This window comes from Cololabis saira, chromosome 11 (assembly GCF_033807715.1).
Source record: "Cololabis saira isolate AMF1-May2022 chromosome 11, fColSai1.1, whole genome shotgun sequence".
NCBI lineage: Eukaryota > Metazoa > Chordata > Actinopteri > Beloniformes > Belonidae > Cololabis > Cololabis saira.
The window spans coordinates 41421614-41446737 of NC_084597.1; the positions used below are offsets into that span (position 1 = coordinate 41421614).

General features: G+C 43.4%; 2 protein-coding genes across 4 annotated transcripts in view; one reads left to right on the forward strand and one right to left on the reverse strand.

The window, feature by feature from the left end:
* The first annotated feature begins 586 nt into the window (after positions 1–586).
* LOC133454475 (major intrinsically disordered NOTCH2-binding receptor 1-like) lies at positions 587–6502 on the forward strand. Its single transcript, XM_061733204.1, has 3 exons — positions 587–721; positions 5983–6231; positions 6299–6502. Exons 1-3 carry the CDS (start codon positions 587–589, stop codon positions 6500–6502), a joined length of 588 nt encoding a protein of 195 aa, XP_061589188.1.
* Positions 6503–10693: 4191 nt separating this feature from the next.
* slc12a2 (solute carrier family 12 member 2) overlaps positions 10694–25124 on the reverse strand; it is a 69740-nt gene continuing 55309 nt past the window's right edge. For all 3 annotated transcript variants that reach the window (XM_061734531.1, XM_061734530.1, XM_061734532.1), the window contains 5 exons: positions 21859–21970; positions 18499–18585; positions 16659–16794; positions 16463–16530; positions 10694–14922 (listed from right to left, as the gene is read on the reverse strand). In XM_061734531.1, coding sequence (XP_061590515.1) covers positions 14787–14922; positions 16463–16530; positions 16659–16794; positions 18499–18585; positions 21859–21970 — 539 coding nt within the window. In that variant the 3' untranslated portion in view covers positions 10694–14786. The remainder of the gene's footprint in view (positions 14923–16462; positions 16531–16658; positions 16795–18498; positions 18586–21858; positions 21971–25124) is intronic.

The window sequence follows — 25124 nt, forward strand, 5'->3', positions numbered from 1 at the left end:
TAAGAGTCTACAGACTTACAAGAGTACCACTTCCTTTCCATTTTAGAAGACAAGATCACATTTTATAGCAAGTTCACGTAGAAAATCAGTTAATTCCAAGTTTTATCACTATGCCTCTGTTAGACCCAACCAGGTGAACGATGGTCTGATCCCACCTTCAGGTGCACAGCAGCTGTCTGAGGTCAAAGTGTGGGACTGGTTGAGCTGAAGACCTGACATCATCATCTTCATGCTGGTGAAGATGATGATGATTTCACTCCAGGAGTCAGGAGTCATCTGCTGTCGTCTGTCATGCATCACACCCCGAACTGTAAATGTTCTTTAAATAACACAAACTTTGGCGTGGATGTTACATAAGTGAAGACACTGGACCGCCATCTCTCTTCCTGTCTCCTGATAGTGTCACTTCTCAGCGTCAGGCTCTTGATGGCTAGGTTGGGTTACACTCACCTGTAAGTGATACAGCCTGGTGAATAGCTGGCGTTTCATGAATAATTACCCAGCTCGTGAGCCGTCGTGAGCGTGTGGATCCAGACGGGTTGCTTGCAGGAGAAGCAGCCGGAGTGAATGTAGCAGCAGGCTCAGGATGGACGTGTCTGTTCTACCCAACAACAATCACCCAGATAAGTTCCTCCAGCTGGACGTCGGCATGCTGGGAGCGCTCCACTTTGGAGCGCTCATGTCCAGTCAGAGACGGTGGCAGAACAAGGTCTATTTACAGGTATGGACCATACTACACCTACTCAAGAGCAGTGTGGTGCCCGGGCCTGGCGGGGCCCGCCGTGCAGCCTGGGGTGCCTTCTGGCGGTGCTGGACCCCCCCGGGGAGGGGGAAACGGTGCGTGATTGTATGTCTGTGTCGGTGAGAATGCGGTATGGAAGGGTCCTGCCATGGAGGATTTGAGCCTCCATTGGCAGGACATCAAAACTTAATAATTTATGAACATTATATTATACAAAGATGGTTATTATTATTATTATTATTATTATTATTATTAGTATTATTATTATTATGTATAGTATATTATATTATTATTAGTATAGGTATCGGATAGGTGAATGGATGAATGAATGGGATGCCTGGGTCTGGGGCCCTCCGTTGTCGGGCCTGCACGGGTGTCGCCTTGTTGGGGGGTTCCCTCTCTCCGGGCCCGTCTCCGGTCCCCCCCGCTGCCTCTGCGGCGGGGCGCCCCTCTGGTCTTGGAGTGCCACCTTCGTGGGGGACGGGTGCGCCTGCCCGCGTCGGCGGCCGGGGCGGCTCTGTCTCTCCGGGCAGGCTGGCCCCCTGCCGGGTGGGGGTCGTTGGCCTGAAGGGTGAGGGCCTCCTGGCCGCGTGTCCGGCCCGGACCGGGTGGCCGGGGATTGCCTGGGTCGCGGTCCGCCGCCGCAGGATCCCTGGCTGCTTCTTCCCGCGCCGTGGGGGCCCCAGCCGCGGGCCCCCTCGGCCGCCGCCGGGGGGGGGGGGGGGGGGCCTCGCAGGCGGTGGGTTGCCTCCCTCCTACTTCTCCCCTCTGTGGGGTTGCCGGTGGCCTGGGTTCCGGGCTCTTCCGTGTCGGCCTCTGGTCTCGCGGGTGGCGGGGTTGCTCCCCCCCCCTCCCCCACTATAGATACACTTCAGGTGGAGCTTTGTTTGGTTTATTACACACACACACACACACACACACACACACACACACACACACACACACACACACACACACACACACACACACACACACACACACACACATATACACACACACACATATAGTCACTTAGTCACATGCATTTACACACACACACACACACACACACACACACACACACACACACACACACACACGCACGCATGATCATATACATACACACACACACACATAGACATACACACTGGCTTGTTCACCTGCATGCTGGCTCTCTAGTTTTTGGGTTTAGGTAGCGGTAGCGATAGCTTAGCTCAGACTGCGATCAGATCTCAAGATTTAGGTCGATTGCTGTTATTGTTTTGGTTGGCTCCGTGCCGGTTTCGTGCTTTGTTTGTGGTTTTTTGTTGCAGATTTCCAGTGCTTGACGTGTGTCTCCGTGTGTTCCTGCTTCCTGGATTGGCAGTGGAGGTCGTCACCCCCCCCCCCCCCCCCCCCCCCCAAAAAAAAAAAAAAAAAAAAAAAAAAACACTGGGTTTGTATGTGTATATTTATGTATGTGTACGCATATGTGTGCGTATATATATGTATATATATTAAATATAGTAATAATGCACACATATACACTTTTGGTTTCTACCATCATGGTATCAATCAATAATATGTGTGCAGACAAGGTAAAAAAAAAAAAAAAAAAAAAAAAAAAAAGAGCAGTGTGGTGCTAGTTACTGAAAAATAGTAACTAGTTACCGTTACTAGTTACTTCATTAAAAAGTAACTCAGTTACTCAGACCAAAAAGTAATGCGTTACTATGAAAAGTAACCTTTTAGTTACTTTAAATAAAAACATTATTTTAAATGCTCCCATTAATCCCCTCTAGCCTTCATTTCAGCAGGTACTGTATGGATTTGCATTGTGCATCGTGTTCTGCATTTTGATTGGCTAAACAGTCTCTCCGCTTCTTCACTTCCTGTGTCAATAACGTTGGTTGCTTAGCAACAAGCTGAGAACGGCCAATAAGCTTCAGCAGCAGCTCAAGAACGGGACCTTTGATGAATCGTTCATTACAGTCTCAGATATAATCCATGGTGTCGGTTTATCAGAATCTTTTTGCCCAGCAGAAAAAAGAGCGACAACAACGACCCATAACTATTTTCTTCTCTGGAAAAAACACTCCTGCACCGCAGCTTTAGGAGAAAAAGACGCTACAGAGTCGGGATGCAGCAGCTCAGAAGAGCAGTGGAATACGTGCGAGGCGGGGCTGATCTCTGCAATTTGAAGCCTTCTATAATAATTGTAAAAAGAATTTCACTTATCACAGGTTCTTTTTGGAACGTAACCCCTGTAAAAAAAACAGGGATCACTGTAATGACAATATCTCCATGTTGAGAAACTCTCCTTCTCTTGGCTCATGACCGTCATGTATTTGAAAACACACACGTGTGGGAAAAAAGCTTCATGTAGCCAGAAATAACGGCGTAACGCACCGTTTGGTAACGGTAATTGCGATACTGAATTAAAAAAGTAATGCGTTAGAGTATTAGTTACTGCAAAACTAACGGCGTTACTTAATAAAAATAATAATAATAATGGCTTGGTTTTATATAGCTTCCTTCAAGGCACCCAGAGCGATCATTATTCATTCATACACATTCTCACCGGTGGTGGTAGCTACGTTTGTAGCCACAGCTGCTACGTTTGTAGCCACAGCTGCCACATTTGTAGCCACAGCTGCTACGTTTGTAGCCACAGCTGCTACATTTGTAGCCACAGCTGCCCTGCAGACTGACAGAAGCGTGGCTGCCATATCGCGCCAAACGGCACCTCTGACCACCACCAACATTCATACACATTCAAACACATTCACACGATGTTATAATCTCCTACATCATCCAATATTGTCCTGTAAACTTGTTCGTTGTTCTAATCTGCTACTGCTACTACCTCTACTAAATATTGAATCACTTTTCCAACTGCTGCTCTGCTTACTGCCCCCTATCGGTCACCGCCGGTACGACGCGCTCTCCTCACGTACTACACGAGCGACGTTGCAGTTGGTGGTGAACGCGAACGGACGTGAACGCAGGCACAAGCAGCAAGTATAACTCGCCTCTTACGCGTTACTAAATAGCGCGTTAGTCCCAACCCTGCTCAAGAGTATCCTTGTCCATTTGAGGGCCTTTGTTTTGACAAGTAGTCATAAGAAGGATCACAAGCCAGCGTTCTCATAGATGTGGAGGGCTGTTTCAAGAAGGATTCCTGGTGACATGAGAGTGCAAACAGCGCAGGATGGTAGTGTGCAGGATTACTGGCGGGGAAACAAAAGATAAGGGACAAGATCAAGCTGAAGAAGGAGGGCATCTGTGTGAATTTCTGGGAGGGTTTAAGACAGGTCCTCATCAGGGTGTGGGTGTAGAAATCAAAGAGTTGATTTCCGTGCTTTGGAGAAGCTGAAAGAGAGGCCGTGGTTCTCAGCTGGAAAGGGAGGGTGGTGGTGAGGAGGTGAAGTCTTCTCCCTGACGGAGCAGAGGGTGCAAAGGAAGATCTACCGGTGGATCAGCGTGGTGTCTGCAGTAGCACGTGTTCTCCACTGGTCTGTTGTTGTGAGGAGATAGTTGAACCAAAAGGCCAAACTCTGTTTGTGTCCAGATGTGTTTCTGGCCTCACCTCTGGCCACCGGTGGACAGGGACTATGGCCCTGTTTACATGTAGCAAACACGGTGGTGTTTTCATGCGTTTTGGCCATTTGTTTACATGAAAACGAAGCTCAAAGTCACCAAAAACAATCAGTTCTGAAAACTCCGGCCAAAGTGGGGATTTTCAAAAACTCCGTCTTCACGTTTGCTTGTAAACGGAGAGAAACAGACATTTAGGCTTCAGAACGTCACATTATGAGACAGAAACGTCACCAGCGTCATGTGTGCGACCTGTGTTTACAATTTGTTTGGCCACCGTCAATATTTTCTTGTATTTTACTTGTTTTATATTCTAACGTCACACTTAAAAGTAACTCCACTTCTCTGTCACTCCAAACCAAAGACTCTCGTTCATCTTGGAAGTAACTGGAAGTTACTCGTGTCATTTGTTGATGTTTTTTTCCAGGATTCTGATTGGCTAGCATGACTTTATCTTCTCGTTACACTGCCCCCTGCAGGTTTGGCTGCTCATAGCACCTTAACAGATATTTATGCAGGTTCCTGGAAATGATGGTATTTTTCGAAACGTAGAGGGGGAAATATCCGTTTTTGTAAATACCCGGCTCTGTGGAAACGTGACCTGAAAGAACGACATCACAAATACAAGTCACTAAAAAGAGTCGCCGACTGAGCACAGCTTGACTCTCCCTTCGAGAGAGGAGGAGAAGTCTGTCTTTTGAGAGGAAATCGGAGTAGAGTCATTTGTTGCTCCATATAGAGAGGAACCAGGCGAGCTGGTTCTAGTTCAGATAGCTCTGGTTCCCTCCCTGGGGGAGGTGTTTGGGCGTGTCCAACTGGGTGGATGCCCCCGAGTCAGACTCATGGCACGCTGTAGATATCAAATCTTCTCTAGCTGGACCTGGGAATGCTGTGGTGTCCTCCCAAATGAATGGATATTATGTTTCTGCGCATAGAGACCGTTTGTATAGTAATGGATGCTACATACCAGGTAAAGACAGCGTGTTGGATCAGGTGAGTCAGGCTCATCCAATCCCTGGTCAATCCACATCAGTGCAGGTAACGGACTCTCGGCTGAAATTACACACTTGCAGTGGAAATCAAATAGAATAAACTCAATGTAATTTTTCAAATTGTCAGAAAGTCTGTAGTTTATCAGACAGAAGCGCGGTAGAAACCTCCAGAGATGTCCATGACTACACTGGGGGGAACTGTGTTTGTTGCCTGGCAACAGCTGGGAAAATGACATCACCTACAGAGCTGGCAGGTGACTCAGGTGAACTTTGAGAAGACAACATCGAGAGAAACTCGGAGGTAACAGTTTAACAACCGGGTGCAGAGACACTCGCCTGACGTCTTCAAAATCAGATTTAAAAACGTACAAATTAGCATGAAAACTCTTCTGGGTCTCAGCCCAGACTGTCAGTATTGTAACCCTGCAACAGAAGAAGCTTTGCAGTTTTAGTCAAACACACGTTATATTCATTGTCATGTTTCCATGGCAGCGATGAAGTCCAGCAAAATATCAATTAAAATCAGATCAATGGGGTTTAAACAAATGTTGGGAAGTGATGGAAAAACTCAAGTTGAGAGTGTTTCCGTCTGAATCAGAAAGCTGGCTCAACTGATCCAGGTCACCATCATGATCCCAGTTATCTCTGCAGGCTGAAGGTGGACGTGTTGACAACTCAGGTCTGTCTCCACAGAGGAACCAAATACTGGAGGCTGAAAACCAGCCTGGGCTGTCTCAGGAGGGCAGTCCCGTGACGTTTGCAGACAGATACCTGCAGAAGCACATCACCCCCATCACTCTGAAGTCCAACATCAAGAAAAACCCGCTGTACGTGGACATCATGTCAGCGGAAGCAGCAGATAACGACAAGTGCAAGCCTTGCTGGACCATCAGAGACTATGACACACAAACAATCCATGGAAACCTGGCAGACTATTTCAAGGTAATTTGTGAAGAGAAGCTGTGGATCCCTGACACAAGTATAGTCACTTTACTTGCTTCCTTTGCAGGGAGAAGAGAAGATGCCTAAAGATCTGGACTTTTGGCTCGAGGACCTCTACACACCAGGATTTGACTCTTTACTTAAGAAGAAAGAAGCAGAACACAGAAGGAAAAAAGTTTGCAGGATTCTCTCCTCCGTCATTTTTCTTGTTTGTGGAGTTCTTATTATCATCATTGTGCCCGTTGTGTTTGTGAACAAAAGTAACTGGTGAGGTCTCGCCGTTGCACTGTCCACAAATGCATTTGTGCATTGCACCCCCCTCTTTTCTGAGGTCATATGCTGTTGTATTTACTTTGATGGAGTCAAGCTGGAGTCTGTCCACAGAGATTCTGCATCCAGAGTAAGATTTGCAGTTTTCAAAGCTGAAGCCACCATGAAAGCGTGGAGAAGTGCTGTTCATGGAATAACTACTGGGGTTAAAATTTCAAACCTTGCAGCAGAAATAAACCTACTTACAGTTTGGTACCAGGTTGTGCAGCTCTCGTGGCCTCTCGTGGTCTCGTGAAAGACAGGAAGTTCTGTCTGACTGCACCATCTTCCGCCCCACCCAGAGTTTTTGAGCTGATTTGAGTTGGGACCAGGCAAAACCACTCTATTGTGGTGCTTGATCAATATCAATTCTGATTAATATTGTAAATGAGACCTTTACAATTTGGATTCATATTACCACAAGACACATTTCTACGGAGCCTGTGAAGGATCATGCAATATATTTTTAATGTTGACAGAATCGAGCGCACGTTTTATTAACTCGTTCGTGCGATTTAATGAAACGTGAGCACATTTAATTAACTTGTGTGCACGTTCTATTAACTCGTGTGCACGTTTAATTAAATTGTGCGCACGACTAAGTATAACGTGTTCACAAGTTATTAAATCATGAACACGATTTAATCAATTTAATGTGTGGGTAGAGAGCAGGTAAGGGCGGGGTAAGCACGGGAGTTGTGAGTGTGCGTATGCGTGTGGCGGTTGGTCGGAGCTCGTTATAAATATAAATTGTGCTCACGATGACACATAACGTGCTCTCGATTAACTTTAACGTGGCCACGAAGTTACTTTTTTTTCTTCACTTGAGCTCTTACAGGCTCCGTACGTTTCATCGTTGGATCGTGATTAAAAGCGAGCCAAGGCAATTTGGTCCCTATAATTGGGGCAAACTCCTCCATGGGGAGGACCATGACCGGTTCGCCTGGCCTGGTTTGAGTTCTGGGCCCCACCAGCCAACAAGTCACTGACATCTAAGCAACCTGATCTCACAAAAATCTGTGAAATGCCCACGACCTCTCACCACTATTTTCCGTGGCACCAACACGGAAAAGGTATAATTCCGTGTGAGCACCACGGATATTGTACCTATGCGAAGTCAATGGGATCTGTTGTCGTGATATATACACGGATTATTACATTATTATTATGTACATATTATTCTTTATTATAGTGGCTACGTTATTGTTAGAGTTTTTGACACGCAAGTTACTGTTTGTTACTGTCAGTTTGTAAAAGCATGTTTTTAACGCTCTTTTAACAGTGTTTTAATGGTGTTTTGATGATTTTGATGACATTATTTTGACGGTGAGTATTTAACCGTGTTTTCTAGTATTTAACGTAAATTCCAGTATTTAACCATGTTGTTTGCTGTCGCCATGATGACGGAGATGGCGTAAATGATGTGAAATTATTATTTTTAGCAAAAACCACAAGCGTTTCCTACTTCTAACCAATCATAAGTGGTGCATTAACCTAACCAGACCCAAACACAGGGAATTCCCTGGGCATCAGCTTTATGTCATAGAGTGTTGAGCGGAGATCCTGATCACGTGCCCCGATCGTGGATGTTTTTTTTTATTTTTTTTTTATTTATAAACTTTATTTAACATTTCAATTTATGGATCGCGGATGTGTAGTCATTGATTACTGTTGCTATGCACGTGAAAGTAAACCATTAAATATATTGTGCTTTTGAATGGTAAATATTAAAATAAACTGTACACAGGTACATTTACAACTTATATTGAATCACTGTGAATACATCAGTCAGTTACATGATGTAAAATAAAGTATCCTAAATAAACAAACATATTTACAATTCTTTAACATACATCATCTCTATAAAATGTAGTTACTATTTCAGATGCACTACATAATAGATATATTCAATTGATATATGTTTTTATAAGTTAGGGTTAACCCAAACCAATGTGACTACAAATATGGCGCTGATTAACATAAAGCTATATAGCATGACTCTAGGGAAATGTAGTTCTTAGCAATTTTTTTTTTTCACAGAAATGGAGGTTGTTAATCCTAAAACAAGAGTGTACATAGTAGTTTAAGGGCATGATACATGATGATATTATTAACCTAATAAATCACTTCAAATACAGCAATGTTACTGTATGCCATTCTGACCCAGGATGTATTTGTTAGGTAAAATAAGGTATATTCTAGCCCAAATCACAATGTATGACTGTAATTAGGAAAAACATAAATACATTAAAAGATTAGTCCCACCAAAGAATAAAAAAAACAAACGTTTTTTTTTTTAATTTTTATCCAGGCTGGAGCTATGAGGGTCAGAATCTATACCTGACAGACGATGCGACCCAACAGGGGTAAAAATTAAACTTAATCCTGTGACAAAACCAAATACATTTTTGGAAAGGCCTTGACCTGTAGATTAACATAACTCATCACGCATGAAAAACTCATAACTTAGCCACTATAATAAAGATATATAATATATAATATATACATAATAATAATGTAATAATCCGTGTATATATCACGACAACGGATCCCATTGACTTCGCATAATACAATATCCGTGGTGCTCACACGGAATTACACCATTTCCGTGTTGGTGACACGGAAAATAGTGGTGAGAGGTCGTGGGCATTTCACAGATTTTTGTGAGATCAGGTTGCATCTAAGACACCTTCCAGGTTCACATGCAGGAAACACGTCTCTGATATTATCTGGAATCTGGCCAGTTAAAGATTTACAACGTTACAATCCATTTTCTGAACCGGTAGCTACAGTAAGAGTGCATCATAGGAATCTACCCCTCCTGAAATAAAAGCATGGGTGAGCTTTTCCCAGTCTTTCTTCGGCATCTTTGTTATTTTGGGACTCTGTATTGAAGATACCAGACTGAGTTGCTCATTTCATGTGGGCACTGAAAATAAGATCCGCATGTAGGATCGCAGCAAGATTCTTAACATGATTCCATTTTTATTTCCTTAGCGTTGAGGTAATCACCTTGTTTCATCCGGTTATCTGCCTGGAGTCCGAGCTCAGGGCAAAGGAAAAGTGATGGATTGCATTTTCAAATTGAATATTGTCCCTAAAAGTGCGTTGTAATATGTAAATGTAAAATGTAATAGACTGGGGGGCGCTGTTTCTCCTATTGCATTTGAAAATAGTCATTTGTTCAGCAGTTTCAGTCTTTGTAAATGAAATGTGAAATGCCCTTGTCGTTTGAACATTCAAGTTGTTAGAAAATTGCATTTTAATTTGAATTTTGTCCAACAAAGAGCTTGGTGACATTTAAATGTAAATGCAATAGCCTGGGGGCGCTGTTTCTCTTATTGCATTTGAAAATTGTCCTTTGTGCAGCAGTTTCAGTCTTTGAAAATGAAATGTGAAATGCCGTTTTCATTTTAATTTGCAAGTTGTTAGAAAATTGCATTTTAATTTAAATTTTGTCCAGAAAAGAGCTTGGTGACATTAAAATGTAAATGCATTAGCCTGGGGGCGCTGTTTCTCTTATTGCATTTGAATATTGTCCTCTGTAAATCAGGTTAAATCTTTCAAAATGAAATGTGAAATGCTTTTCCATTTTCATTTTAATGTTGTCATAGAATGCCCATACAAGTATGTGAAAATGAAAATGAAAATTGAATTATTGCATTTTAATTTCATTTTTGTCCCAAATAACTCATGCATATGTGGAAAATTATAATGCTATTGTGGAATTACATTTGCATTTGAATAAAGTCCCCTATGGGCTTCCATACACGTCTCCATCGTGATTAAAGTACTTCCTGGTCCACTATATCAAATGCTACACTGTTCACTGAAGTGTTTGTGAGATGTAGGGATGTGATTTCTGTTACACAATTATATTTGAACGCTACACCAGCAACCAAAAGATCACACGTGTTCAGCTTCGACCCCGGCAAACACAGATTTCTCCAGATTCTGGACATACGCATCTCTGGCCAGTCTTGCTCCTGGAAGACTGCCTTTTTTATACCCAACCTATCCCTGCCAACGTTTAACCTAATTGGTTGAAAGATGTTTTGCTAATGTTCCTGTTATGTGCCCCAACCTTTTTATATTCATGTTTTGTTCACTTTATTAGCTTGTTGTACTCGGAATAAATACATAAACAGGAAAATTCAACAGATTTGATTTATTTATTGCAATAAAAGATACAAAGTACTGGTAATCATAACTGTTAAAATGTTAGAAAAAGCATTTCTGTGACTGTTAACAGTGCTGTGTATCAAAACATTACTGCGTCAACCAGCTGGGTCCAATCCATCCACATTTGTGTAAAAGCAGAAGAAATCTGCTCGTTGTGTCTTTCCTTTTATGCATTTAAAAGATAGAGGGAAAAATGCTAAATTAAAAAGGCAAGAAATGTAACATAAAATACATCAACATGCACATTAACTTACAACCAAAACCAAAATATTAGAGAACGAAGCAAAGTAATTCCTGAACTAAAATAAATATCTGTCTCCTTACTGAAATTTGACATAAGTATTCCACTCCCCAAGACTATGAAGTTTATTTACAGACTATTTATGATTGTGGTCCGAAACAAGAGATCAAACCCCAACAGGACTGAAAAACCAGGTTGTGACTGATTGATTTTTTATTTATTTTTTTCCTTTAAATGATCACCCAGCACTTTGGCTTGACATTATGATGGTCTGGGAACGATGAGGGGGGCCGGGGGGCTTTGGCAAAAGAAAACACGGCATACAATAATGAGATGTCAAACCACACCTTGGTCCTGACACGTCTACAGACGCCTTCTGATTAGTGGAGAATATCGCAACAGTATCATCAGGCCGTCAAATAATGGAAAACGACACACAAACACTGTTTGGTTGGAAAGTGGTGACAGGAAGTCTTTTGTTTGCTTTAATGTGAAATATTAAAAGACAAATATTTGCTCCAGATTAGACTGATACATACATATAGGTGCGAGTCTATACTGTATTACTGGATATAGGCATATATATATATGTTTTTTTCTTTAATATACAAATATAGAAGAACCCGTGTTTTTGTTTGTGGTGTTGCTAGGTAACCTTAAGGACGAGTGAAGGCTTCACAGTATGACCAGACTGAGACGTTATTTGGTTAGAATATACAGATGTGTCCCCAAACAGCAGATCTCAGAGCTCACTGCTGCTGATGAGTCCTCACTTTCTCCAAAATGCATCCTCACAGCGTAAATCTGAAACCACATTATTGTTGTGTGGATAAACGACAGCAGGGGGAAGTTAATAGCTATCATAATATTACATTTTGAGCCAATTTGAGGATCTTTGGATGATGCCGGGGGGGTACATTCTGGACCACTTTCATCAATACTCACTACTAAGACTATTTGTCTTATTTCTAGTTAAAATGTCTAATTTTTTGTCAAAGAAATCTCATTAAACTTAAAACAAGAGTCATTACCAGAAAAATATTTTCTGGGATAAGATTTATCTTCTCATTACAAGCAAAAAAATATTTTTCCACTGGCAGATTTTTCTACTTATTTTAAGTGAAAATCTACTTGAAACAGGTGAAAATTGTTGTTTTTTCCAGTTTTTCCAGAGTCTTGTTTTAAATGCAATGAGATTTTTTGACGAAAAATGAGACATTTTAACTAGAAATAAGAGAAATATTCTTGTTAAGATTTAGAGTTTTTGCAGTGAGAAGTCTAGAAACAGCTCAGCATCAGCAGTGAGCTTGAAGGACGTCCCGGCAGGCGTGCTGGAACTTCACCTGGGACCCTCTTTAACTTTCAGGACAGACCAGGACAGCTTGCAGGGATCATTTAAGAATGGATTTATTGAAGGTTTATGTACTGAATGCTTATATACACTGACATGACTCCCGTCCGCATCACGCCTGCGAGCTGAATGCAGGTGACCGGGATGGCTGATGCTTTGTGCAGGTGAGTCACACAGGCAGGAGTGATGCAGGCGGGACGAAGCTGGCGCACTGCGCTTACAGCAGTCTGTAGAAAACGGCGAACATAACGGGAACTAGTGCTCATTTATGATACAGTACATTCAACTAAGCTAAGCATCGTGTCACATTCCTCTTAAGAAATTGCATACATGGAAGAAGAGGGACAGAGTACACGGAGAGAAGAAGGCTGAAACCACTTGTTTGGAAAACAGAGGAAGTAGTACTCACAAGTAAAAAGAAACCGTTTCTCATTTTTAACCGTAATGCCCAGCAGCAACAACGCAGCTTCTTTTCCTAATGCCAACAACACGCCGTCCACACCCACATGTGCACTTATTCTGTGATAAACCTCATCTTCCTCCCCTGATCACCCCAGATGCTTGTCAGGCTCCCAGGTAATCCACAATCTGAACATCTACGCCCACCCAAAGTGGTCCAAATCTGAAGGACTCGGCTCATCTGTGTTCATTCACCTCTAATGATTGTATAAGCAGTTACTGCGAACTTGCATCCAGGCACATGCATCATTCTGTACAACTTCCCAAAACACTCAAAAGTAAAAGCTGCAGGACAGCTCTGATACAAGAAGCTACTGTCTTTCTCTACATCAGGACATTCTCCACGGCGGCGGCTGGACAGGGAATACGTGCGACCCATTCTGAACCCATTTAGACTGTAAAGACTGGTTCTATATGGCTTTCTGTGGAACCACGGCAGCCTCACAAAGGCTACGAGCCAACGCCGATAATAATAAGAATATTAATAATACTACTACTAATAATAATAATGATAATAATAATGATGAGAGGAAAGATGGGCTTCTGGATGAGAACGCAGTCGAGCTGATTGGGCGTGAGGGCGCGGTGGACGTCAATCACAATAAAAGGAAGTAACTTGAGGCGTGTCTTCACTGAGCCTCGACACATTCGGAGTCTTCCAGTGTGCAGGTAGCGTGTTTTTTTTTTGTTTTTTTTTAACAGCCTGTCATCTATATTTGTGCAGACTCTGAACACGAGTGTCAGCGTGTCAACGCTGGCAGAGCTGGTCGTGTTCAGATCTGCCGATGGATGGCGGCAGCGCGGACACCGGTGGCAGCTCGGGGACTTTCCCCAGGAGCATTTATTAGCAGAATGGATCAATCTCTGCATTCAGCCACTGACTGCCCCGCCAGTATGGCTTCAGGGGTGGGGGGGACTCTCACAATCGTTAATTCTGTCATTAAGGCATGTTTTAAAATGCGTGTTGCGTGGAGCGGCGCGTTCAGAGGGTAAGAACTGTACATGCGGACTAAAGAAACTGAAACGTTGATCAGCAGCTACATGGGAGAGAAGATCTGTCCATCAACAGGCTGATGAAGCTCTGGATTCACATCTTCGCTGATGAGCAGCGAGATTGCGAATTTCAGACTGTTCACACACCGTTCTAGGCTCTGGGCCTGAAACAAGTCAAGTAACTAAATCTGCTGTGAAAATTCAGCTTTACAAAGGAAGACCCAAAGTGGAAAAAAATTTAAAAAAATAAAAACAAAGCTATGGACCGAAATAAACATGGATTTGAGTAAAATATAAAGAAACAGATAGTGTTCATGCAGTCAAGTGGACACCTCATTTAATTCTTGCAATCCACTCACAGAACTAAACCCATCCAAATTAGTAGGAGATCACAGTAAAAACTAATGAAAGCTAATTATCCACCGTTATAAATAGGTAATAGTGTCAATCTGGACAGAGATTAGATTCATTACATCAGATCCGACTGGAAGGCACATCCGTGAGGCTTCAGAAGGTGTTGCAAAGCTTTCTGCGTGGTTCTCTCCCGGGAGGTAAAGACAACAGAGGGATTATTGCTGCAAAAGACACGACGACTGTCCCCGATCACCCAGAGAGCGCGACGTCGCCGCGACCCATGTCATGAGAACTACACAGCTGACGTCATGCACACCTACTCCTGCGCCAAAAACTAAATCAATTTGAACCCAAATGACCATTTTAAAGAGGAAATTTTAAAAACCAAAAGCTACAAGAGAAAAATATTGTCGAATAAATAATATAAGGGGAGCCAAGGGGGGAACGTTCCCATCAGCTCCCACCATAACCCTGACATTCCTCTATCACACATCTCAACCGTCATCACTTTCTCGTCATTCGTGTAAAGAGCCAAACCATCTCTGGAGTGTATGTGGTGCGTCTGTGAGCTTGGACTGAACTGGGATGTGTTTGTGGTCCTGCGTCCGGGCGCAGAGCTGGATGTGAGGCTTCAAAACGTGGCTTTGCTTCCCGGCGACACCGGAATTACGAGTAGAAGGTGAGGACGCTCTGGTGGTTGCCGCGCACCAGGAGGATCGGGGGCAGTTCTTTGGACAACACCTCCAGCCAGGCCATGTAGAGCGCACTGGACACGGCGCCCTTCCGGGCCAACGGCAGGCTCCTGGGGAGGAGAAGCAACAGATGAGACATTGACTGTGTTTCCATGCATCAATAACCCTTTTAAAAGCCCCAATATTAGCAAGAACGCGGTTTTGCACGGCCATGTAAACACCAATAACCCCTTTGAATAACCTAAATTTGCTGATATTCGGGTTTTTAAAAACCCAAATATGAGCCCTGGGTTACTCCTTTTAGAACCTGAATATTTGCTCATGTAAACACCAAACGGAATATCCCCATCAACAGAACATGAATTTGTTTTCTGCATGTTCTTTTCAAAAGGAATCTTGCTCTTTTGAGTCCAGGAAGTTCTTATAAACACGGAGAAACCAAGACCAGGAGGAGACTAATCACTTCATAAATGGAATGAAGGATATGAACATTTCTGCATTTGTAGACGGTAGAAAGTACCGGGATAGAAGATTTACAAGAAGGTAGGCCTGTGTTGAAAAAAATCAGTCATATAATTCATGTAACAGCTGAAAAAACAGTTTTAATAACACTAACCCAAATCAATATCGGAATCGGATCGAATCAAATCTTGATAATCGATTCTGAATCTTAAGAATCGGAATCAAATCGATTCTTGATATTTGAATCGATCCCCAGCCCTAAAAGAAGGTGAGCGAAAAGTTGCGTGAAGCAGCATTTGTTTTGAATTTGGATACAGGAAGAAGAAGCAGAAATGACGGTAATTGTGTCATGACGTTCTCCGTGCGTCGCTGGTTTGATCCAGATATCCTGAATGATTAATCACCATCTAAACAGGGATAACCCTGTTTACTCACGCATGGAAACACATTATTCCAAATGTTTCACTAACCGGAATATTAGCAATAACCTGAATTTTGACTGCATGTAAATGTAGTCACTGGCATTGAAGTAAATAACATTTATTCTTGAAAAAGTTTAAATCGATTCAGAATCATCTAGGATATATTTTTAAGACTTTTATGTGAATCAATTTGCTTCAACACCTCATGTTTGGTCAGAATCCCACAGAGATACAACCGATTCATCAGAGCTGGATTTAGGAGACGGAGTCAGACACTTGGCAATTATCTGTTAACCACATCTGAGCTGCAGTGGGTGCTGCATGATGGGATGTTGTGGGTGGAGATAAAGATGGGGCAGCAGCAAAAATAATATGTGTAAACGCACCAGCGATGGCGTTCACAGACCTTTAATGGGCCAGTGGGAACTGCATTATTACACCCATTTCCACCTAATATTACAACATCAGCAGCTCGGCAAAATGAAGCTCATGCACAAGATTGATTAGTGCTTTTTGGACAAGTCATAAACCGTGCTCACAAACACAGACCCTCGTGTGGAACAGCATTTAATCAGGGCTGACGGGTGACATGAAAAAAAACAAAACAAGTGACATCAACTGCCACAAACATGCTCAACTGTTTATGTTGTTGTTACTGAACTATAAGTAGCACACACACACACACACACACACACACACACACACACACACACACACACACACACACACACACACACACACACACACACACACACACACAGCTTACATGACGATGAGGTTGGCTGTGCTCGAATGCTCCTTCAGCAACTCGTTGAGTCTGATCTGACGGCTCGTCTGAGGATTAAAAGACCAGAAACAGTTAAAATGGGATGAAGATAATAAAAAAGAAAACTTTGCTGAACTCCGTTGACGGCGTAGCTTAAAAGCGTAGGTGGTTTGCGGGGGGAGTGCCCCACACGTACCTTTGTGCGGTACAGCTCCAGCTCGTTGTCCGTGATCCTCCAGGGCTCGCTGTTTTTCAGCCTCTCCGCCGCGTCCAGCTCCATGCTGTCCTCCTTCAGCCGGTACGGCTCGATCATCTCCTCGAAGGCTGCAACACTGCAGCAGGGAGAGGGATGTTAGCCCTCACACGGCAGCAGGGAGAGGGATGTTAGCCCTCACACGGCAGCAGGGAGAGGGATGTTAGCCCTCACACGGCAGCAGGGAGAGGGATGTTAGCCCTCACACGGCAGCAGGGAGAGGGATGTTAGCCCTCACACTGCAGCAGGGAGAGGGATGTTAGCCCTCACACGGCAGCAGGGAGAGGGATGTTAGCCCTCACACGGCAGCAGGGAGAGGGATGTTAGCCCTCACACGGCAGCAGGGAGAGGGATGTTAGCCCTCACACGGCAGCAGGGAGAGGGATGTTAGCCCTCACACGGCAGCAGGGAGAGGGATGTTAGCCCTCACACGGCAGCAGGGAGAGGGATGTTAGCCCTCACACTGCAGCAGGGAGAGGGATGTTAGCCCTCACACGGCAGCAGGGAGAGGGATGTTAGCCCTCACACGGCAGCAGGGAGAGGGATGCTAGCCCTCACACGGCAGCAGGGAGAGGGATGTTAGCCCTCACACCGCACCAACCAGCTGGCTCACGTCACGACAGGCAGACTGACAACTATAGAATAATACTGTCTCATTCAATTTGACTTATAAAGCCTCTATTACAGGACAACTTGTCTCTAGGTCAGAGGTCTTTAGCGGCTCCCTGGAGCTTTTACAAAAATGTTTGACCTTTTTTTTCCTTTTTTTAAATTTTTTTCTCTTTTTTTCTTCCTTTTTCCTTTCCTTTTTAATCTCGACATTTCAACTTTTTTCTCGACATTTCAACTTTTTTCTCAACATTTCGACTATTTTCTCAAGATTGTACTTCAACATTAATCTCGACATTTCAACTTTTTTCTCGACATTTCAACTTTTTTCTCAACATTTCGACTATTTTCTCAAGATTATACTTCAACATTAATCTTGACATTTCAACTTTTTTCTCGAACGTTTGACCTGGATCTTAAGGGGGCATCGTCTTGCCGATGATCTCTAACGTCCAGGAGACAGAGATGAGAGCACAGGTCACCCATGATGAGACACAGCTGACACTAGACCTGCTCTCTGAGAACCAGAACTGATGACTGAAGACTAACAGGGAAGCAGGAGCCTGGACTCCTGGGTCAGAGCCCGGCTCGGTTTCAGGACTCAGTTCTTCTACTGAGGTCATGATGTCGTGCCACATAAACGCCACATGAGGGCAGCAGCGATCCACTCTGCCGCTTGAGAACCTCACCCATCTGGCATCAGGAACGTTTGGACCAAAACTGAAAGAAATGGCAAAATCCCTCATGTGACCGTCCTGCGGTAGCCGGCTCTTCTTCTCTGAATCCCCGTTGCCGTGGTTACCACCTGGCAGTTGATCCAGCGCAATGATATTAAAGATATCAGGCAATTTGCCAAACTTGTTTTCTAGGTGTAGGTTATCACTTTTAACCTCCACCTGCCAGCCAATCAGAATCGAGTATTCACACGGACCGTGGAATAACGAATGATAACGGACATCTAAACACCTCATTTATTTTGTATTCTTTTCGTCCGTTTTTCCTCTTTGTTCATTTATTTGAAAACGTTAGTGTGGACGTTTATTAGCTCCTCTCATATTCAGCTTCTCACGGGCTCAGATTTGTACGGATGTGAATATGGGAGGAGGCTAGCAGGCGTGGTCGGGTGGAGACCAGGACACACCGCTTGGCTTCCATCAGGTGACGGAGGACTTACTGCTCCTTCTTGGGCTTGGTGTTGATGTCTCCCAGCACGGTGATGTCCGAGAAGTCTATCCTGAACTTGCTCAGCAGGGTTGCCATCCTGCACGGAGACAGGAAGACAGAAAATGTGAGATGAGGAGGCGTGGAAACCGGCAGCGAGTCAATTGTGGATTTATATGCACAAAGGAACCCCTCTCTGCAGTATTTATGCTAACGGGGTCAATTTCCCCTTAATGAGAAAAGAGCAGTCAGGCTTCACGCGAATGTGTTAATGAGTGCAAATATATCCATATTTAACACAATCTCCTGCTGTGGAGAGTCAATAAGGGTCCGACAGCTGACATGTAAACATGTAAACAGCCCGACGTCTGCTGGAAAAGCTGGTGTGCAGATTTCAAAGAGTGCAGATAAAAGGCTCTGCAGCGAGCTTGATTCATGCAACAAAAGGTGAAGAGGAGGCAGCTGTGTGTGTGTGTGTGTGTGTGTGTGTGTGTGTGTGTGTGTGTGTGTGTGTGTGTGTGTGTGTGTGTGTGTGTGTGTCAGATATCTTTGTGCTGATAAATAACTATTGTGTACATTCATTCAGACAAAGAATGCTGGGAAAAACAGCAGCTGACATTTACCTCGTCTTTTAGTTCTTCACATTCAGTTTCACGTTTTTTCCTGAATTTCAACTTATCATAGATCAATTTTTCAGACTGTGAACAAGGAAAATTTGGGTCGGTAAAGCTTTCATCAGTTTGTGACGTTCCCATTTCCTCTGACGGTTAAAAGGCGTTCTGGCAGGGAGGGGTACTCAGCGATGAAGTATCAGGTATCATTTTATCCACATTCTGACTGAAAACATGTCTTCAGTTATGGCCTTGGGGCGGGTTTGGGCTTGTAAATATGGGCCTAATTGTGTATATACAGTCAGTCCGGAAAGTATTCAGAACGCTTCACTTTTCCCACATTCTTTTATGTTACAGCCCTATTGATAATAGGAATAAATTCATTTTTTTTCTCAGAATTCTACACAAAACACCCCATAATGACAACATGAAAGAAGTTTTGTTATGATTTTTGTAAATTTATAAAAAATAAAAAACTATAAATATCACCTGTGCAAAAGTATTCAGAACGTTTGCCATGAAGCTCAAAATTGAGCTCTGGTTCATTCTGTTTCCACTGATCTCTCTCAAGTTGTTTCTACAGCTTAATGGGAGTCCACCTGTGGTGAATTCAGTTGATTGGACTTGATTTGGAAAGACACACACCTGTCTATATAAGCTCTCACAGTTGGCAGTGCATGTTGCAACACACAGTGCTCACTGGGACCTTCAAAGCAGCAGACATTTTTCTGTACCCTTTTCCAGATTTGTGCCTCGAAACAATCCTGTTTGGGAGGTCTGAAGACAATTCTTTTGACTTCATGTTTGGTTTGTGTTGCAACATGCACTGCCAACTGTGAGAGCTTATATAGACAGGTGTGTGTCTTTCCAAATCAAGTCCAATCAACTGAATTCACCACAGGTGGACTCCCATTAAGCTGTAGAAACAACTTGAGAGAGATCAGTGGAAACAGAATGAACCAGAGCTCAATTTTGAGCTTCATGGCAAACGTTCTGAATACTTATGCACAGGTGATATTTATAGTTTTTTATTTTTTATAAATTTACAAAAGTCATAACAAAACTTCTTTCATGTTGTCATTATGGGGTATTTTGTGTAGAATTCTGAGAAAAAAAATTAATTTATTCCTATTATCAATAGGGCTGTAACATAAAAGAATGTGGGAAAAGTGAAGCGTTCTGAATACTTTCCGGACTGACTGTACATCTTGTGGGGTTATTGTAGTCTGGCGTGTATCTGGTGGTACTGGGAACAGTGAGTACAAGTATCCTGGATAGCTAATGTTCATACTTATGGTACCTTCAAGAATAAAGATAAGTCAAAGTGTATCTAAGAGTCACATTTATTTTTATTTTCCACATCCTCTAGTTGAGTTTGGGACAGAGATAATTTCAAACGGCTGTTACTCTTCAAACTTCTTGCTCTTCTAAATCTTTACAAGTTTATTAGACATAACTTCCTAGAAACTCCAGCATCAGTGAATGTTGTCTGTGGTTGTCGGTTCTGCTGAACAGATGGCCATGAGGAGGAGGTGGGGAAATGACTTCTGGTCACGCTAATGGCTATAATGTAGAGACCATGGTGAAGAAGTCCCACCTGAGGACGGACAGGATGTACTCCAGCTCCAAACACCTCTCTAATGGATCATCTCTTCTGTTTACTCACCACAATCTGTCATGTTTACGTTACACTGTAGCATGATGAAGAGAAAACGTTGAGAGAATGAGATGGCTTACTTACAATGTACCACTTCTACTCTAGATTAGTACATGGCACAATATACATGCACTGTAAGGCCCATTTATGCATCTGCTGAACACCACACCCTCCTGAAGTTGAGGTCTAATGCTGGATTCACACTGAATGAGTCAAAAATCGCCTGACGCCTGCATCGCACTGCTTGGTGGATTCAAACCGAAGTCTATCGACGCCTGCGGTGGGCGGGGCCTGTAGTGGGAGGGGCCTGCAGTGGGAGGGGCCTGCAGTGGGCAGGGCTAAAGCTGCGCTGCAGAAGTGGAGGGAACAGTGTATATAGCCTACACGTGCACATCTTCAGTTTCCTATTTCACCATGGATCACACTTTGGGATGCCTGCTTTATATTTTAACATTATTTCCGCATAGATAAGAGTTATTTTGATGCTCCTTAACAAGTTTGGATCAACATCAACCATCATCGTTGGTCCCGGTGAAGCTGCAGTCTGTCTGGTGAACACCGACACACCGGGTCCCAGCGGATTGGGTCATAATGTTTAAACTGTGTTTTGTGATTATAAGCACGGTTTTTAATTGTTTTGCGTTGGATCAATGTAGCAAATAAAATCGTTGGGACCATCCAGCTCCTCAACCATCAGTTATTGTTTCATATGAGCAGTTCAGGTAAAAACATTTAGTTCAAGTAAAAACAGCAGTCAAATCAGCAAAAATGTCAGTTTGCTTGATAAAATATATTAATTCCTGATAGAATAAGTTTGTTAGTGCACAGCTCTGCTCCTGTACGCATGTGAATGAGTGTACGTTTGTGTGAACATGAAAATACAATCTGCATTGAGGCTTCTTGCTTCAGGAATCCCGGTCTGTGATTGGACGCTGCCTCGGCGTCAACGCTGCTCAGTTGCATAAAGTTGAGATTTTTCAACTTCAAATTGATGCTCTGGACGCCTCAGAGCCTGCTTTCATAGAAAATGAATGGCAGCCGGACGCCTATGACGCCCGTGTGAATGCAGGGTAAGGAGACCAGGTAAAGGACGAGTGGTACTCACGCTCGCCGGTCATGATCGATCCGGTTGATCTTTCCTCCAATGAAGACGCGGATCTTGCAGTCCTTCCACCTCTTCTTGTTAGTCAGCAGGTAGGGGATCAGCAGGGTCAGACCTGGAGGATAACCAGCTGTTAGTCTCAAGCCTGGGATATACTTGCAGTTCAGACCGCGTACGCATCATGGCCGCTACGCGTATCCTGCGTTCATTTGACGCGCCAACGTGCACGTGTGGCAGCCGCCAGCCGGAAGTGACGAAGTAAGTGAAACTAACATTTTTTACATATCGCATTTCGTTAATTAATAAAAGTTTAAGATGCTTGGTAGTCTTTTCAGTTGGTTAATGATTCACTGGACAATGTTTGTACATGTTACTCTCTGTTGGAGATGTTTTTTATTACTTTGGATTTTTTGCCAGTGTTGCACAGTGATAATGTTTGTCACATTATTTGTCATTAACCTCCGTTGTAACGAGGACTTGTTTACATCATTAGCTTCTAGGATTGGCGTGAAATCTTTTTCATTTGAATCTCTAAAGGAGGACTTTGCATTTCAGATGGACTTTAAGCCTCCTATAATTTCATGCAATTGTTTTGTTTTGCTGATATAATGATGTGTCATAAATAAAAGGAGCTTATGGTTGATATTTTGTTTCCTTATTTATAACATCAAACTAGCTACTATGGACTGAAATGCTTGTGCTCAATGCTTAATATAATATTCAAATAAGGAAATCTTGGTGGAAAGTGGTGCTTTGTCATTATGACGTGTTTTATTAAAAGTAGGTCAATATTAACTTCATTAAGTTTGCACAATGCATGGTTTCAAAATGAACTTGCATTTAGAATAATATTTCTTTATCTGAATATTATATTTAAAATTCACAATGACTAAATCTGGAGACAATTAATACATAATCCATATATAAACTAGACAGATATATTCTCCTGCTCATTCCTGAGCACAAATGTATTTGTATACACACACACATATATATAATAATAATAATGACTTGGATTTATATAGCGCCCTTCTAGTCACCCAGAGCGCTTTACAGAAATCATTATTCATTCATACACATTCTCTCTGGTGGTGGTAAGCTACATTTGTAGCCACAGCTTCCCTGGGGCAGACTGACGGAAGCGTGGCTGCCATATCGCGCCTAACGGCCCCTCCGACCACCACCAACATTCATACACATTCACACGGGGTAAGGTGGGTAAGGTGTCTTGCCCAAGGACACTACGACAGCAAACTGGGACAGAGCGGGATTCGAACCGCCGACCTTCGGATCGTTGGACGACACACACACACACACACACACACACACACACACACACACACACACACACACACACACACACACACACACACACACACACACACACACACACACACACACACACACACACACACACACACACACACACACACACACACACACACACACACACACACACACACACACACACACACACACACACACACACACACACACACACACACATTCATCTTTGAGTGCAAAATACATTTTGAAAATCCCCGAATTTTCCACCTGCGTGCTTTGTGCATGCAGCAGTGCGTCCCTCTCCATACAGTCCTTTTGCAGATGTGGCCCCGGCTAATCTAGTTGAAGACCCCTGCTGTAGGGAATACCTGGGTGCCATCCCTGAACACCACCTGAGGCTCAACAAGGGCCAGCAGGGGGTGCACCTACCCAGGAAACTAAAATCCTTCCTGACATTCTACTACACGTTCATTAAAAGTGTTTTATCTTCCTCCTTATGCTGCTAGCATCACTAAGACCACCCCTGGTGATGCCGTCACCTTATTTGTAGTTCTTGCAGATGTCAATGTACTTGTCATGTCCCTGGTCTTTGAAAAGTAGTCAAAGATAAAATAAAAACCGTGTCATGTCCAATCTATCTATGGATTTGCACTAGGGTTGTCCCCATCAGGATTTTTTAGCTCCCGATCAGATCCCAATCACTTGAGTTTGAGTTTCTGCCGATGCCGATTTTTCCTGATCCCATCACTTTTTTTGGCTCCCGATACATTTCCGATCCTTTTCCCCGATCAGATACATTTTGGCAATGAATTAAAAAAAAAGAAATTAAGAAAAAGAGGACTAAAACTAAAGGATCCCAAGTTTCTTTTCTTGTCCATTGGAGAACAACATGGACATTATTTCAACAAAGCTTATCAGTTCTGGTGACACAAAATGTAAAAACATGAAATTGTAAACTGAAACAAAAAGTTCAGAATAGTGCAATAACAAAAATAAATGTAACTTCAAAAGAGGTCGTTGAATGACATCCAGTCAAACTGCAACATTCTAATGAATGAATGAATAGCAGCAGCTGCAGGTCTGTTACACCTGCAGGACCTGCTGGTGAGACCTGGATACCCAGGTCTCACCTGCAGGTGAGGTGAGGTCCGTTACACCTGCAGGACCACGTCATCCGAGGGACAACGGGCAGCCCTGGCAGCCCAGGAGCTCAGACATGCAGGTCTGTCTCGCTACCATCTGTTGGAACTACGCCCAAAAGTCTCGGGGAGCCGGTTAAATCAGTCTGCAACGGACAATTGGGTATGCAGAGAGGATAACTGGGACTAACCTCCAATCTATCCAGGACCTGGACCGGTCCAGGACCAGGTCCAGGACCAGGACCAGGACCAGGTCCAGGACCAGGACCAGAACCAGGTCCAGACCCCTCACACCCAGGACACAGTCTGTCTGAACTCCTCCCCTCTGGACGGATCTACAGAGCTCTGTAGCTAAAACCTCCAGACACAAGGACAGTTTCTTCCCCCAAGATGCTGCTCTGATGAATCTCATCACTCATAGAGTCTCAGAGAATCAATCACCGTTCAATAACATTAATAACAATAATAACAGTAGTCAGTTAATAAGAACTGTCATCTGTCAATTACCTATTTACTGTAGAGTGAGTGATAACAACCAAATCAAATTCTATGTCTTGTCTGACCTGGCCAAATAAACTGGATTGTGATTCAGATTGAGCAGCTCTGGGCAGGATTAACACGATGATGAGAGAGCAGGACGGGGTGTCTGCACTTGAAGAACAGCACTCGGCTTGAGGACTTCTCACTCAGACTGAATTCAACTGTTTTCACCCTCCAGTGGGACCAGTTGCCTCCAACATGTGATGAGGAGGTAACTGGATAGTTTCATCCGACTTTAATTGTTCTAGGTTGATTACGTTGTTACCACCAGTCCCCCGCTAGATGGGGAGGCCCTATGGATGG